The sequence below is a fragment of the Juglans regia genome, chromosome 9 (assembly GCF_001411555.2).
Source record: "Juglans regia cultivar Chandler chromosome 9, Walnut 2.0, whole genome shotgun sequence".
NCBI classification, from domain to species: Eukaryota; Viridiplantae; Streptophyta; class Magnoliopsida; order Fagales; family Juglandaceae; genus Juglans; species Juglans regia.
Window position 1 is genome coordinate 23,874,877 of NC_049909.1, and position 16,941 is coordinate 23,891,817.

Here is a 16,941-nt window from a genome sequence, read left to right on the forward strand (position 1 = left end):
ATCAACGTGCTCTGTAGTCTGTGCCTAACTTTCTCTCACTGCAACCCTCCACGTCACGCCCGACGCTGTTTGACGTCTACGTATTATTTCCGTCAAACATAACGCTATCCTGTGTAATGTCACTAATACCCCCTTTCACATGCCAACAAACAAAGGCCCATTTCTGGCCCAACTCACAAGCGTCCTCATCACTACTCTCTCTCCATCTCTCTCTCCGAGTCCCTCTTGTTTTTCACTTGCTGTTTTCTTTTTTGTTGCTCTTCCTCTTCCTAGAAAAGTTTCTCCCTGTAAATTCATGTCGGTACGTTGCTTCTCTTTCTAGAAACAGTTACCTTTTTGTTTCTTGTTTCAACATTTCTGTATTTGATTGTGTTGGATGCTTATTCTACTCGATTTTATATATGTTTGATCGATTCGAGCTTCAGTTCCGGTTCGTTAACATTGATAATCGATTAGATCCTTTGTTTTTTCCATAATCTATCGTTATCATTTTTATTCTAACTTCGATCGATAATATTATTTATTCTAACAAGATTTTTTATCCAATGATTTGTTTTTTTTTTTTTTTTTTTAATTATTTCGGATTAGCTTTGTATTCGTTTTTCTGTTGTTGGAGGAAATTTTATTTACAACAGTCAATAGGAAAAGAAAGAAAACACGATCATGGAGAGCATATAGTGATTGCGAAATAGAGTTTTTTTTTGCCGCAAAAGGTCAGGTTTTTTTGGTGTGTCCACACACACACACACACACAGTTATATTTATCTCAAATTGAGTATGTTATGACATTATTAGAGAATCTATTTTGCTATATATATTAGCTTTGTATAATTGTATGGATCTAGGAGACTAGGACATGTTTGCGATATCATTCTGGTACTTGCTCTTGGTGTTATGCTGCTCCGGCATGTTTTAGGTTTTGTGCTATGACTATGCTGTGGTTTTAGTATACGCGTGTTCCTTTCACCTACCAAAAAAGATTATGCTGTAGTTTTAGTATTGTTACATGCAATTTCTTTGACTGTGCACTGATTATCTAACTATGAATGTTATGTAGTAAACTATAGATATACAAGCTGTCTTATGGCACTGGCACTGGCACTGGCACTAGAAAGTTGTGGAGAATTACATAGTTTTTGTCTAAACACTTCACTATGAGTTGCAGAGCTGAAATAACCTGGGTTATTTCAAATATGCCTTTTCTCATAATTAGCACAAAGTATTTGTAAAGCTACAATAAATGGGCCAACAGTGGGATTATACTGATGGGTTATTTCATCTAGTCAACCAAAACTTCCAACCTATTAGAGTTTAGCTGATCAAGAATTTGGGTCTTTAGGATGAGGTGAATGTGCTACTGTGGTTGGGCACCTTATTTGGTGTGTAAAGCTGGAGTGACCCCATTCATTGTATGATTGGCTGGTGGGGCCGAGGGGCCTAATATAATTTTAAGAGAATGCCTTGTATCAGGACACCTAACGTAAGAATGCCATGTGTTCTCAAAGTCTTTTGGCAGGATTATAGTGATCATTTTTTTTATAGAGATGTATTGGGGTTCATGATTGGCCAGTCAATCTAGATAAAATCGGGATGTAACAGGATGAAGATCTGTCCTTTTATGAATTTAAGAGTGTCTAGAATCTTGGTGTGATGCATAGGGATAAGTGTGTTGAGTAGTTCACAGCCTTTTTGGAAAATAGGAAATCAGATGCCCATCCAGCATATTGGTTTTATGAGCTGTTAATTATGTTTGGTGACTTATGACTACATAAGTAGCAATTGTGTTAAAGCATCCCTTTAATTTGACCATTTGCACCCACCTGTGGGTGGCCCAAGTGGTAAGGGCAAACTCGTGTGTATGTGCCCCATGTCACAGGTTCGATTCCTCCTGGGATCAAACTGCGATTTAAGTGGGAGGCCATGACAGTGGGTAGTTGTGCTAGTCTCCCTAGAGGTTTAGGTTTCATGGTTGAGTCCTAAGGGCTTTGCCGTTGGGTGGTTCCCCCATCATCAAAAAAAAAAAAAAAAAAATTGGTCATTTGTTACTTGATTTGTGGCAATCGGCTGTTAAACAAACATATTCAAACTTTATTTAACATTTCGTAAAGGTTTAATTCAATTTCCTAGCTGATCATCATTGCACTGTTAGCAATATCATTATGTTGTTTTCATGTATATGCTTGTTTGCACCTTACTGTTGGATAAAGAATGCTCCATATAATATGCTCAGTCCCTCCTCTCTTAAGTCTTCATTTTTTACAAGTCTTACAAATTTACATGCAGTTCTAGCATGAAAAGTACTTGGGTGGAATTGAATGGCTTTTCTTGCTAATTGTGATTGGTATAATTATATGTATCATTTCTGAAGTTCATAATGGAAAGGTGGATGAAGATCTTCTGGGCTTCAATCGTGATAGAAAGCTTTTACGTTTCTGTTTCAGGACAAGGGTCAACCATTGCCAAAATTTGGGGAATGGGATGTCAATGATCCTGCTTCGGCTGAGGGATTTACTGTGATTTTTAATAAGGCTAGGGATGAAAAGAAGACCGGTGGGAACCCAGAGTCACCGGGAAAGGTTGATTCTCAAAGTAAGCCTGCAGTGGATGTTGGCAAGCCTCAGGCTGTAAGATGTTATATAACTTCTCTCTTTTTCCCTTTTCCTTCTCTCTCTACCACTGGATACATTCCTGAGATATTATTGGATGTTGCACTTGATGAATATCAGTTTGATTAAATGTGATAAAATTATTGCAAAAAGAAGAGTAAAAGAGAAAGAAAGAAAGGCTTTTAATTATTGAGAGAAGTTTTTGTAGCTCTAACATCATCCTGTGCGGTCCATATATATATATATATATATATCAATTATATCTACCTTCATTTTAACTAGATTACTATAATTCTATTTTATTTTTTTGAAAAAAATGCTTGAGATTGAAGACTGCCATTTCTGCTATGTGGACTGGTTTTCAGAAAAAATGGTTTTGCTGCCTTCAAGACCCACCTACACACTCCTGATAAGTTCCTTACTTCGTAAGAGCTTCAACATAAGAGCATGTTTTTATGTAGGGCCATATTGCCCGAAGAAGATGGTAACTGTAAAGCCATGATGGCCCTGTTGGAATTTAGCGTGTGCTGTAAAACAATTTATGGTGAGAAAATAGGTGAAGAAGACGAACACTTATTGTAACTATATGTATTGATGTTGCGGTTTATTTATAAGAAGAAACCCAGATATTTCTTTCCGTTTATGCCTTTGTATTCCGCTAGAGCTTTTGAGATTTGCCTGTGGTATCATTTCTCTGGTTATTTGTATTTATCAGATTGCCCGCGTTTAAGATATGATTCTTTTCTCTTTTCTCTTTTTCACTATTCTTAAAAAGTTTTAGTTGGGAGAACTATAAATAGTGGAAGCAGAGGTTATTGTGTGAAAATTAAGATATGGGGGGAATAGAGGAAAGGAGAAATACTGAATTCGAAACTACCCTCTTCCCCACTCAAATCTCAATGATAGGGAAAATTAAATTTAACCCATTCAAATTATCATTACAATTGGACAACTACACTCGGGGACATACTTAAACTAGTTTTGAATTGTGGGGAGAGCCAAGTATTTTTTTTTTTTTTTTACTATTATCCCCAGTCCGAGTGCGCTCTCAACCAAGTGCTAGGTGCGTGCGTGCAGACTTCCCTCATTACCAAAAAGAGAAGTTACAGTTAAGGCATGATCATTAAAAAACAAAATTGTTGCACCTAGCATGACCACAACTTCAATGAAACTCGGTGAGAGTTGAACAACCAACCTAAGACATGCACAACAATATTATATTCAAAGTAAAGAGATGGCAATCAAGTTCGAGCGAGTGAGACAATCAAGAAACTCCTCCCACTTTAGAGAACGCATTTAGATAAACCTCTTGTCAAAAGTTAAATTGTATTGTCGTTTTTGAGTATTTTAATAGACACATAATTTTGATGGAAGCTCTAGTTCATTCTTTAAAGTTCGAGTTTTTGGTGGAACAGATCAGTTTTATATCAAACTCGAACTTCTCACTTATCTTGTCACGAAAATCACGAATCTGACCACCAGAAGCTCCTTTAACCTGAAAATTTCAACACGTAATAGGATCAATGGAGGTTTTCACACCAACAAACAAGACTTGAAAAAAGTGGACTCATGGGGCTTAGAATCATAGTCGAGCTAACACCCCTTTTGAAAAATATCACACTGTTAGGCCTAAAAAATCTACAACAAAGCCATGAGATGAATGGTTTCATGTCCCAAGAGCTGGTTCATGTGCATTAATGACAAGTCTTTAAAGAAAATATATGTACAAGTGGTAACATTATGCCATGGCAAAAAAATTCAAGAACTTGAAAAAAGCAACAAAGCCAAATGTGGAGCTTACCATGAGGTGTAGTGAGAATAATGCCAAGCACCATCGACCTTAATTACAACAAAAGAAAGATGAACCGTATCCCCTTCGTATTGGATATTGTGAGAGAAGCACTCTTCCCTGTCAATGACAAACCTAATTCCAAACACCACTTGCAGGCTTGAAAAAAGTGCCCGCAGGACAATAGCAAATTTTGGTAATTTAATTTTCATCTATAGACAAAGGGAAAAAAATGTTTGGAAGATCAAAACACCCTTAAAACAGAAGGTTAAAAAACTTACCTTGATTGTCTCACTTTTCATTCCCTTATTTTCTCATCAACCAAATAAGATAATACAACAAAACATAAGCTTTGGTTAAAATTGATCCACAAAATTAAATTTATAGGGGGATAAGTTTTTACCTCGAAATTTGAACGATCTCCAAAAGAAAAGTATGAAACTTGAGAATTAATGCTTGTGACGTTTGAAGCGACCTATCTTCAGCACATTTTCGATGCGATTCTCCATTTTTTGGTATAAGTTCTGTAAGTAATGATCAGACGACCAATAGTTGTTATCGTGACCAATTAATATGTCAAAATCCGAGACAACAGAATTTCAATAAAACTCGAAGAAATTAGAAGCTGGCGTGGTCTTTTTAAGCAATAGTTCGGATCCACTCGCGTAATCAGCTCCGTGCAACCATGAAATGTGTCGTTATCGTGTAATTATTTAAAAAATAATAATATATGAGATTTATATTAAAAAAAAATTAATTTTTTAATAATAAATCTCATTCTTTTTTAAAACGGTTAAGCAGTATTTACATACTTTACAATTGTATATATAATTACTCGTATATATAGAAAGATGGAGAGAGATATGGTATTTGTAGGTGTATATTGTATAAGCTTAGAGTTTTTTTTTTTTTTTAAATATTACGGGAATTATATGAGCAATTTAATTTTTTTAAAAATAAATCCTACTCTATTTTTTTTTTTAAAAAAAAGGGCAAGAGTTACACAAACCTAAATTGTAATTATTCAAATATACATTACTATTGCATGCATGAGTTTGATTAGATCCAAGAAAAATAAAAGATAAATAATATAGACAAGCTCAAAACTTATAAATATCGCGCAACCCCTTTATAAAAAAATATGAATTTCATTATGGAAAACTTTGAACTTTTTATTTTTTTTAAAAGGAAAATAATACTAATCATCCTCACACCATACACTATCACAAATAATTTTTTGATTTTTTTCTCTTACAAAATATTGTGGTATATATATGATGAGTAGAATACTTTAATTAATTTTAAAAAATAAAACCAAAAAATAATTTTAAAAAAAAATATATATATATAAATATAATGTGTAAAGATGATGAATAATAAAATTCTTTTTAAAATAAAGAAGGTACATATACATTTAAAACTTGGAGCTAATTACTCAAAACAAAATTGCATGAGTTTGTGCAGGTTGCCACCTGCCAACGAGGGACCAGAACATGGATATGTATGGACCACGTATACGAACCTAGCTTTCATATTTTATTATGAAAAAAGAAAAAGAAAAGGACATTTTCCTTTTTTAGGAAAAAGACTTTTTCCTTTAACTTTTCTTTTGTAAGGTTTGGACAGAAGAGGATGCTTTAATTTCCGATGATAATTTATCATATGGTTTTCAATATATTTATTATTATTTTCAAATTTAATGATAAAAAACTATCATCTTAATATTTTCACATATATCTTTATCTATATATATAATAAATGTTAGCAGTCAAAATGATCTTTATCACTCAAATAATTATGATTGTTTACAATCAAATTAAATATTTATCTCCTTAAATTATCTTAAAACTTTTGTAGAACTCACAAAAAGGCTTTTAAAGCCAAAATGATAAGAATCAAGGATCTCTTTCACAAAATTAAGTTTATTTTGTCTGTAGTAAAAGTAGACACTTTACTCTAATTTGTAAGTTTTGAAAGCAATAAAATAATTATCAAGTTAACATAATTGAGGAGCCGTTTGTAGTAATATTCTATAAATTAACATGGTTCAATTTGTTGAAGGGTTGTGAGCAAATTCCGATGCCAATAGGCATGTTTGCTATAATAAAGGTTGGTTCAAAAATTGTACTCCTTTTGAATAAGAGAAGACTATTATGCTTGAGAGTGGTGAGGTCGAGCTGAAATTTACTTATGGATGTATATTGATGCTCAAATATATACTTTACACACTGTCTACGAGGAAGAATTTGATGTTGAGTTTTTTACTTAACAAAGTGGGTTTCAAATAAACTATGGAATCTGATCAATATAAAATTACAAAAAATGAAGTTTTTGTGAGCAAGAATTATGCTTGTGATGGAATGTTTAAATTGAATATTGAGAATAAAACATATGATGTTTCTCTTTATATACTTTCTTCTTTAAATTTTGGCATGCATGCTTATGTCATATCAATAGTAAATATGTTCCAATTACGAGTAGTTTATGATTAATTTCCAAACTGACGAAGGATTTTAAAAAATCTGAAACTTGTAGTCAAGCATAAATTATAAAACGACCTTATAAAAATGTTGAGAAAAATATCAAATTGTTAAATTTAATTCATACCATTCTTTGTGAATTTGAAAGAATTTTAACTTGTGGAGGAAATAGATATTTTATAATTTTAATTTTTCAAAATACACGTATGGTTAGTTGTTAAAATAATAAATTTGATGATTTTGAAAAAATTCAAAGAATTCTTCCATGAAGTTGAAAATCAATTTGGTAGAAATGAGTTTAATTTATTTGTTCAGTTATTGGGAATTATCCATGAAACTATCGCTTGTGTCTTTCTTAAATATGAAAGAAAAAATAGTATTCCATCAATTTTTTTTATATTAGAATAAAGTGATTTTTGAATGAGCTGTATTTTTTTTATCAAAATAAATTTTTTTTTTAAATCCAAAAAATTAGTGGGGTCAAGTTTATAGACAATAATTTTTATTTTTTCAGAAGATTTTGGCTCCAGCGTATTTACTTTTCTTGAGGTTTATTTTCTTTGAGTTTTTGGGAGTAAAGTCAGAACTGATTAACTTAGATTTTAAATTAAGTTGAGTTGAGTTGAGTTGAAATGATAAAATATTATTAAAATATTATTTTTTAATAATATTATTATTTTAAAATTTAAAAAATTTGAATTATTTATTATATTTTATATTAAAATTTAAAAAAATTATGTATTTAAATGTTTTTCAGTGAATTGTTCAGTGCATTTAGATGCACCGAAAAATTATGTATTAACTTTTTGGCATTTTGTTGTCATAACGAAATGTTTTTCAACGTTCCGATTTAAATATCAATCCCTTTTAAGATTTAAGTGCTTTAGTGCTTTGGCTACCGTATTATTGCCAAGTCAACTATAGCAATTGACCTTATGGTTTTGGCTTCAATAAGGGACTAAGCAAATTGGTTAAAAGATTTATTATGCTTTTGTGAAAATCAGCTTCACTCATATTAATTTATTTTGATAGTACTGCTATAATTCGTAGAGTACAAAACCCTTATTATAACGGCAAGTTCAGATCTATAAGAAGAAAAATACAGCATTGTGACATTTTATTTGACGGATGGTGTTATTAACGTGGATTATGTTAAGTTATGTAATAATATTGCAAATCCACTAATCAAGGTCTTGGTAAGAGAAATAGTCTGGAATACATCTGATGAGAATAAGATTAAAATTCATAATTCAAGAGTCATATATGAGGATATCCAATTTGGAGACTAGAGATCCTGATAATTGAGTTCAATGAGAAAAACAAATCATATAATGGTCGTAATAAATGTATTATTTATTTTATTTTTCTTTCTTATGATGTGAATGCATTTATCTTGTAATGTTTTAGAAGATGAGTTTTTGAAAAAACTCTTAATAAAATTTTGTAGCTCTTATGAGTAGGGTGTTATAATTACATAAGCACACTTGACATATTTTACCTATGTGAGTGTGGGAGTGAGGCCGTTCTCTATATGAATTGAGTTTATTCTCAAATATACTCATGAAATCGGGATTAGCACAAGGCCGTAATGTGTTATCTAATAAAGTTCATGTCAACACCTGAGTTATTATATGTGAGTAATAATTATTTATTTCCCTTAAATAATCATAATTCGAGTCTGAGACTATTACTGACTCTGGAGTACTAAAGATTGTTATTTCACTAAGTGAATATCTAATGCAAAGCACACATTCGTAATGCATAATAATTATTATTTGTCTGGAAGTATTTATCCTATTTATATTATTTTGTTATTATTAAAAAATAGTGAGGGAATGTTGGTATTTTTTTAATAAATATTAGTTGTGACATTTGTTTATAATGGTGTTTTTTGAAATTATTAAGGTTAGGAATTACCTTGGATTTATTATTGACCATTGAGTGTCTTTTAAATTTGATCCATTTGTTTTAAGAAATTTATGATGTGTAACCTTGCTCCTAATTTCTTACTTTGCTTTCAGCAGACTCTTTCAAACTCCAACCTTGTTTGTTTTGACAGTTCATTTCAATTTATTTTATTTTATTTCATTTAATTATTATGATTGTTTTAAATTTTTATACAAAATAAAATAAAAAATTTAATTTTTTTAAATACCAAAATAATAATAATATTAAAAAAATATATTTTAATAATATTTTATTCAATTTTTAACTTTTATATTGTCTTATCTAAAAAAACAAAGGAGACCTTAGTCTTCGTAAACTCTCTACACGATTGTCTATTTTTCAAACAAACAGTAAAATCCAATTTTATGGCCTCTTGTACGTTTCTATCACTAATTACTCATAATTCCTTCCTTGCATCTTTATTGAGGTTTTAATTACTTGGCAATTAGTTATTGTTTTGAAAAAAAATATCACCTAGAGGGGTTATTACTACGGCTGTTTTAAGAGTCACTTATTTTTTGCGTACAATATAGAAGAGTTGGAGAAGAAAAAAAAAAAACAAAAGAAGTGTGTATATTATTTTGAGAGATTTTTTCGACAATAAATATGTGTTATTTGAGTGGAGCTTTGGGTTCAACCACTTGTACAGAGTATGGTTGAGCTATACGACGATCAATTGAACTGTTGTATCTTAGATGAACAAGTCAAGAGAAGTTCTGTTGCACCGGTTCATTTGAAGAACTTTATATATTACTGATGATTTGAATCTCTTTAAAAAGAATGAGATTTTCGTGCCTCAATTCAAACAGATTTCGTCTTAATTTTAATTGAATTGTAATTTTTATTTTATTATTGTGTATTTCACCAATATTTATAAATTATTTTATAGATATTTTAAATATCCAAACAAACATGTTTATGATGTTGTAATGGCCAAATGTTTGTAACGAGGATTTTATGATCTCTGCCATCAATCATATTGTACGCGGATGCATCGATCCTTTCTGATCTTGAACAGACAGGTTTGGAGGTGAGATAAGACACAAAATTTTAATCTCTTTGTATCTCATTTCATCTCATCATTACATATTTTTTAAATCTTCATACAAAATATAATAAATAATTTAATTTTTTAAATCTTAAAATAATAATAATATTAAAATATAATATTTTAAATTTTTAAAGAATGATCATTTTGTTTTTGCGTACTGTGTTGGTTACCATATATGCATGCATGCATTTTAATTTGGACTTTGAAAGATTCGATCATTCCGCAGGGAAGAGTATTAAATATTACACGTAACACGTGCAATCATGCATGCATGCATGCATGCCATTACTCACAGCCTTTTGTTAAAAAAATGGTTGGGACATAACACGTACGGATCCCATGTTTGTTTCAAGCACCACTCTTTTCCTTTTGTTATATTATATGTTGATGTGTCATGAGCTCCTAGCTTAGCTAGATAGGCTTGAAAGTTGGGCTCACCCTAATTCCATTTGAGGCAGTTTTTTTTAAAAATTAAATTTATTTCAACTCATCATTATAATTTTTTTAAATTTTAATATAAAATATAATAAATAATTCAAATTTTTTAAATTTTAAAATAATAATAATAATAATATATAATATTTTAATAATATTTTATCATGTCAACTCAACTCAATTTAACATCTAAATAATTTTAGACATCAATATATTTTAAATAATTATTTGTTTAATCAGCATATTAAATCATTCAAAAGGAAGTATTGCTTTAAAGAATTTTGTACAACGGTACTATTTATTATGATAAATTTTAAACAGATTTTTATGTTTATCACTTAAATAATAGATAATTACTTTAATAATAATAATAAAAATACAATATTATAATTAATTATTTTATTATATGAATTGTGAACATTTTTTACAGAATAATTTATCTATATGAAATTAAAATATATATTCCTCAAAAAATATATTCCCTGCGTTAACTCCACTGCCATCTATTCCCTGCTTCGGCCATTTCTCATCCTCGCTTCTCTGGGTTGTACATATAAGACACCAAAGCCTCTAGATGGGCAAAACATGTACAATAAGCACAACATTGGAAGCACACATAGTGAGAATACACAAAATAAACAACACACTAGATTCTCAGGCGTCTCTCTCCCCGATTTGCTCATATGAAACTTGTCTTCTACGGGCACCAGCTTTCGAACTTTCCAATCCAATCTCTCTTTCTTTTACATTTTGATTCTCTCGGATACCATTGCGATCTCAAACCCTACAAATTATTCTCCGTATCTTTTCCAATCCCATAAACTGCATTTTCTAGTCTGGGAAATTTTTTCGACCAATTGTCTCGGAGGATCTTGCACAGCCGACAATTTTTCTTGGTGGGCTTTGTTTTCTGGGTGTTGAAATTCAAAGTTGCTTTTATTTCTTCCTTTTTCCTTTGTTACTTTTGCAAGAAGAAATAAGATCGGAGAGGATGATCGAAGGAAGATTGTCTCCGATTGGAACATCGTGTTTCGTGGTACTGTGGCTTTAAGGAGTGGCTCTTTTTGTTTTGACCCTTGAATGATTTCTAGGTTTGATTAGGGTTTCTGGTTAAGAAAGTTTTTTCCTTTGTTCTTTTAATGCTTTGCAAGCTCCCTTTTTCTTGCTCAACTTTGCTTGGTAATCTATCAAATTTCAGTTCTTGTTCTCTTTGTTTCTTTCCAGCTACTTTCAGTTTTCGCATTTTTCTTTTACATTTTCCGCAGTCTAAATAAAAGTTTCATGGAGAAGTTCGAAGTTTCTAATTTGGTGCTTGTGTGTGTAAATGCGCTCACGGTCAAGTAGGATTGGAGTTTAATACTTACAAATTGGGCAGTTGTATTATTCAAGGAGCCATTGATCAATACGGTATGTTTCACATAGAACTTTGTTCTCTTGCTCTGTCTTAAAAAGTGTGGTATAGCCTTGGAAACTTGTGACAAAAGCAGTGAGCAACTGCATTGCGTTCTAAATGCGCGTGCGGGGGTGGTGGTGTGCCAAGCAAAAGATTTTAGAGCTATTTTTGTTTAGATCTCAACTCTGGGTTGGGAGTCAAATAACCATGTGGATCACAAGTTTTATATGGAGTGTGTTTGGTCCACCTTAGATTTCCGGATTTTCCTTTTGTGGGGGACTTGGAAAAAGGATGATGAGATAGCTGTCGAGGGGACTTGGAAAAAGGATGGTGAGATATCTGTCCAATGATGGACATCGTGATTTGTATTCAATCTCGATGAAACAATACATCAATGAGAAGTTCGGTCACAAATTAAGTCAATTGATTTTCTAATTTTTTTATATTTATAGGTAAAGTAAAGCAATTTAGCGTGCAACTAAGATGATGCCCACCAGTTTCCTTGTTAACTTCTGATGCAGGGTATAGCATATATGCATTATCTTTTTCCTTGCACTTATGTTCTCAGAAGGCTGATTAAAAACCTTAGTCTTTTCATTGCTCATAAAAAAAAGGCCGTCTTTCAAAAGTTTCTTTGTTGGCAACCAAAATATCTTTTGTCACTTATTTGGAGTTGACATGCTTTTCTGTAGTACAAGATACGATCCGCTTTAGATGATGACTCGTTTGGATAGTGAGATAAGATGAGATGGTTTTAGATGAGTTGAATAAAATATTGTTAGAATATTATTTTTTAATATTATTATTGTTTTGAGTTTTGAAAAAGTTGAATTGTTTATGATATTTTGTATGGGAATTTGGGAAAGTTGTAATGATGAGATGTGATGGTTTCTGTATCCAAACAAGCCCTAAAATTACTGTTTGAGGTTTTATATCTTTCATCACTTACTCTTTGTTGGGAGATGCACATGCTATATCGGATTTTGTATGCAAAATTATGGGGATTTCTATCTCTAGGGATTTCAAATCCCCTGTATATTTTCCATTCTCTGTTTGTTAAGAAACTCGATCCTGGAGTTTTGGAAATTAATATAACATCTTTGATTATAATATCTTTGAATATAATATCTTTGATTACCTATCAAAAACAAAGTTTTGGAAATTAATAGATACATTTGTTAACTATATATTGTAAAGATGGCATCAGTGAGTCATTTGGATTGGAAGCGGTAACTTTTTTGTCTTTTTTTCCATGTTCAGAATGATAGTATTGGTTGGCATTGTGTTCACTCATCCAGAATGTTTGTTAGCACATCAGGATTAGTGGCTATGTGTTTGCAGATGGGGGCTTATATAGTAGTCTCATTGCATGTGAGTTTGTTCTTTCTTGATCCATTATATTGGTAGTTTGATTATTATTTTTTATTTATTTTTCATTTGGGGTTCATTTTTGTCTTATAGCTCTGGTTGAAATTTGAGGTTGGCTTCAGATTTTATTTGAACTGAATCTCTTCATGAGTTTGCAAAATTGACTTCATCTTCCTTGAGAATATCATGGCTAATACCAACATCTCTTTGGAATTTTTCCAGGTTGGAGAGTGGTTTCTTTGAAGTTAATTTTTTTTTTTTTTGTGAATGGTTGGATCCTGCTTTAGGAAGTGATGTGATCTTGCCATGTAAAGATATATATACCTTTCCTGCCTTTCTATTCCTTTTAACCCTTAAACGTGGAAGCAAATTTCTTTAGAAATATTAAGGTTTATGATTTTTGGGTTGAAGTTTACCCCCAACTTGCTGATACATGTTGTGTTTTCAACTTCTTGTGGCCATTCTCTCTCTTTTTCTCCTTTCTTCAAACAATTTCAAAATTAAGTTTTTTTAATTGCTTTCAGCAGGTGTGATTCACAGAAATAAGGAAAATAGTAAAGCATTATGGTTGCAAAAGACCAAAGACATGCTACCAACTCTCCTACTCCCAAAGCAGAGGTGGGAGAGATAGACACCAGTGCACCATTTCAATCTGTTAAAGATGCTGTCAACCTCTTCGGTGAAGGTGCTTTATCAGGGGAAAGACCTACCATTAAGAAGGCAAAACCTCACTCTGCAGAGGTATTTTTGGTGGTTCTATTTTACAAGTGTTATATAGTATATCCATGGGATAGTACAGATTTTTGTTTTATTTAGCTTAATAAACTATAAGAACTACAGGTTACCCACAAACATCGGTGATCTTCATAATATTGCAGGCATGGTGCCTTGTGTTTACAAAAGAATAAGAAATGACTGTTTTCTCTTTTTAAAGAACTTTCAGCTTGTTAACTTGTGGTGGTTGTAATCTTTTTTAGATTTGACAATCACATTGTCTAAATTGACAGCAAAGTATGGGAAGCATCTACGGCAAGTCTGGAAGTGTTCCTTAAATATTTTTACTAGTGCTTGTGTCCCTAACATATATACTTCAGTTTTTGGTTCTTCTTTTGAATTAAAAGGGAGCAGATATTTCTAAAGGAGGGACTAGGGGATAAACTTATGTTATCTTTACCTTTTTAAAGAACTTCCAACAAATTTTCTTTTCGCCACTTAACATTCCTAATATCCAGGCACTCTTAGTTCTATTAAGATGTTCAATTACTACTTATAAAAAAAAAAAAGATGTTCAATTACTGGAAATTGTTGGCCAAAGTGACACTGTGAAGGTTTACTCAGTATTTAGACCCATTATTCGGTTGCTCTCTTTGAGTTCCAAAGATTATTTATTTTGTCTATTCCATTGCAGAGAATACTGGCCAAGGAGACACAGCTCCATTTGGCTCAGAAAGAGCTAAACAAGTTGAAGGAACAACTAGAGAATGCTGAAACTACAAAACTGCAAGCCCTTGTAGAGCTTGAAAGAGCTAAAAGAACCGTTGAGGGTTTGACTCAAAAGCTGACTTCGCTTACTGAATCCAAGGAATCGGCCATCAAGGCTACAGAAGCCACAAAGAACTCTGACAATCCTATTGGAACTAATGGTGCTTTGAAACAAGACTTAGAAGACACAAGAGAGCAGTACATGACAGTGATTACTGAACTTGATGCTGCAAAGCAAGAATTAAGGAGAATTCATCAGGACTTTGATGCTTCCTTGCAAGCAAAACTTGCTGCCTTCAAGCAGGCTGCAGAAGCCAAAGATGCAGCCAAAGCAAACACGGAAAAAATTACTGAGCTCTCCAAGGAAATTTCAACCGTGCAGGAATCGCTTGAGCAAGTGAAGCTTGCCACTTCAGAAGCTCAGCAAGAGCAAGCAAAGATATTTGCTGAAAAGGATGTCCAGATACAGTCATATAAAGCTACCCTAGAGGAGTCAGCACAGAATTTGCATGCTTTGAAGAAAGAATTGGATCCTGAACTCACCATAAATCTTGAAGCACGGCTGGCTGACAGAGTGAGTGAAATTGGGGCTCTGCAAAAGCAAATGAAAAATGCAAAGGCTTCAGATTTAGATTCCATGAAAACTGTCACTTCAGAGTTGGATGATGCCAAGGAGTCACTACAGAAAACTGCAGAAGAGGAAACCTCCCTGCGAAGCTTGGTGGAAGCTCTTAAGGTGGAGCTGGATAATGTGAAGAAGGAACATGCTGAACTAAAGGCGAAGGAAGCAGAAACAGAATCCATTGCTGGGAATCTGCATATAAAGCACCGGAAAGTTAAGTCTGAGCTTGACGCATGCCTAGTGGAGGAGTCTAAAGCAAGAGGGACTTCTGAGGAGCTGATCTCCACACTTAACCAGCTTTCTTCAGAAACCGCAAATGCAAGGCAAGAAGCAGAAGAGATGAAGACTAAAGTAGAGGAGTTGAAGAAAGAAACTGAAGCTACCAACATTGCATTAGAAGAAGCAGAAAATAAGCTGAGAATTGCTCTGGAAGAAGCTGAAGAAGCGAAAGCAGCTGAGGCAAGAGCCCTTGATCGAATTAAAGCCTTGTCCGAGAAAACTAATGCTGCACACGCCTCAACCTTTGAGTCCGGTGCCAATATCACAATATCAAGGGAAGAGTTTGAGTCTTTGAGTCGTAAAATTGAGGAGTCTGACGCATTAGCAGAAATGAAAGTTGCTGCTGCCGTGGCACAGGTAGAAGCTGTGAAGGCTAGTGAAAATGAGGCCCTCAAGAGGTTAGAGGCAACTTGGAAGGAGATTGAGGGTATGAAGGGTTCAACCGAAGCTGCTTTGAAGAGTGCAGAGATGGCTGAAGCAGCTAAGAGAGCAGTGGAAGGAGAACTCCGGAGGTGGCGTGAACAGGAACAAAAGAAGGCAGCTGAAGCTGCATCTCGGATTTTGGCAGAAACAGAGATTTTGTCAGAATCATCACCTCTCCACTTTAGGCTTCAAAAGCAGAACCCAGCAGCAGATATTATCGAGACCCAGAAATTAGAGAAAGAGAAGATGTTCGTTTCAAAGAAGGTACTTCTGCCTAGCATCAGCAACATCTTTAACAGAAGAAAGAACCAGATTGAGGGTGGGTCTCCCTCATACTTGCCTGGCGAGAAACCTGTGTGATATTTGGGTTTGCCAGACCTTTATGCATGGTTGAGAGTGGAACTTGTTTCGTTTTGTGTATATTTGAGACTGATGGGATTAGGTTCCCTTTCTCTCTCTCGTCTGTTTGGAGAGGAAGAAGAGGAACTGTCAGGAAATGAGCTTGGTAGCAAGTTCAGGGAAGTGTGATCTGTAAATGAGACAAGCGAGTAGATTATATTCATTTGAAAGTTTACATTAGAAATCTGAGATTTTTACTTTGGTAGCTATCGGAATGATAAACCAATTGCGCAAGTGGTTGTCTTCTTTAGTGGATGAGAGATCAGATGGCCCTCCACATTGCATCCTATGAAAATTAACAATGATTTTTGCCTGCCTCTTGAGCTAAGCTCAAAGTTGATGATGTGAGAGCAAAACTTCATGGTTGTAGACACTGCTTTTTTCCACTTGCTGATGGTATCGATGTAAGTTAAAAATTAAATAAAATATTATTAAAATATATATTTTTAATATTATTTTTATTTTAAAATTTAAAAAATTTAATTAATTATTTTATTTTATATAAAAATTTTAAAAAATTATAATAATTAAATAGATAAGATGAATTGAATTGAAAAATTTTTAAAAAACAAACTATGCGTTGCTCAGAAAATAAAATAATTTATTTATATCATTATCGTCCATTGATTTTGGTTGACAGATACGTCAACTAATTTTCTTTTCAGAG

General features: G+C 32.9%; 2 protein-coding genes across 11 annotated transcripts; both read left to right on the plus strand.

The window, feature by feature from the left end:
* Positions 1 to 173: 173 nt before the first annotated feature.
* LOC108994597 (protein NOI4) lies at positions 174 to 3,249 on the plus strand. Its single transcript, XM_018969876.2, has 3 exons — positions 174 to 301; positions 2,442 to 2,624; positions 2,972 to 3,249. The coding sequence occupies exons 1-3, from the start codon at positions 296 to 298 to the stop codon at positions 3,014 to 3,016; spliced, it is 234 nt and encodes a 77-aa protein (XP_018825421.1). The 5' UTR covers positions 174 to 295; the 3' UTR covers positions 3,017 to 3,249.
* A 7,723-nt stretch (positions 3,250 to 10,972) lies between these two features.
* Positions 10,973 to 16,479, plus strand: LOC108994605 (WEB family protein At5g55860-like). 10 transcript variants are annotated; one of them, XM_018969940.2, is made up of 5 exons: positions 10,973 to 11,204; positions 11,653 to 11,715; positions 12,962 to 13,072; positions 13,594 to 13,810; positions 14,478 to 16,479. In XM_018969940.2, the coding sequence occupies exons 4-5, from the start codon at positions 13,634 to 13,636 to the stop codon at positions 16,233 to 16,235; spliced, it is 1,935 nt and encodes a 644-aa protein (XP_018825485.1). In that variant the 5' UTR covers positions 10,973 to 11,204; positions 11,653 to 11,715; positions 12,962 to 13,072; positions 13,594 to 13,633; the 3' UTR covers positions 16,236 to 16,479. The 10 variants fall into 10 exon arrangements, with proteins under 10 accessions (XP_018825485.1, XP_018825447.1, XP_018825454.1 ...); XM_018969902.2 differs by having other exon boundaries at positions 10,973 to 11,715; positions 13,597 to 13,810; XM_018969909.2 differs by lacking the exon at positions 12,962 to 13,072 and having other exon boundaries at positions 10,973 to 11,344.
* Positions 16,480 to 16,941: the final 462 nt, after the last annotated feature.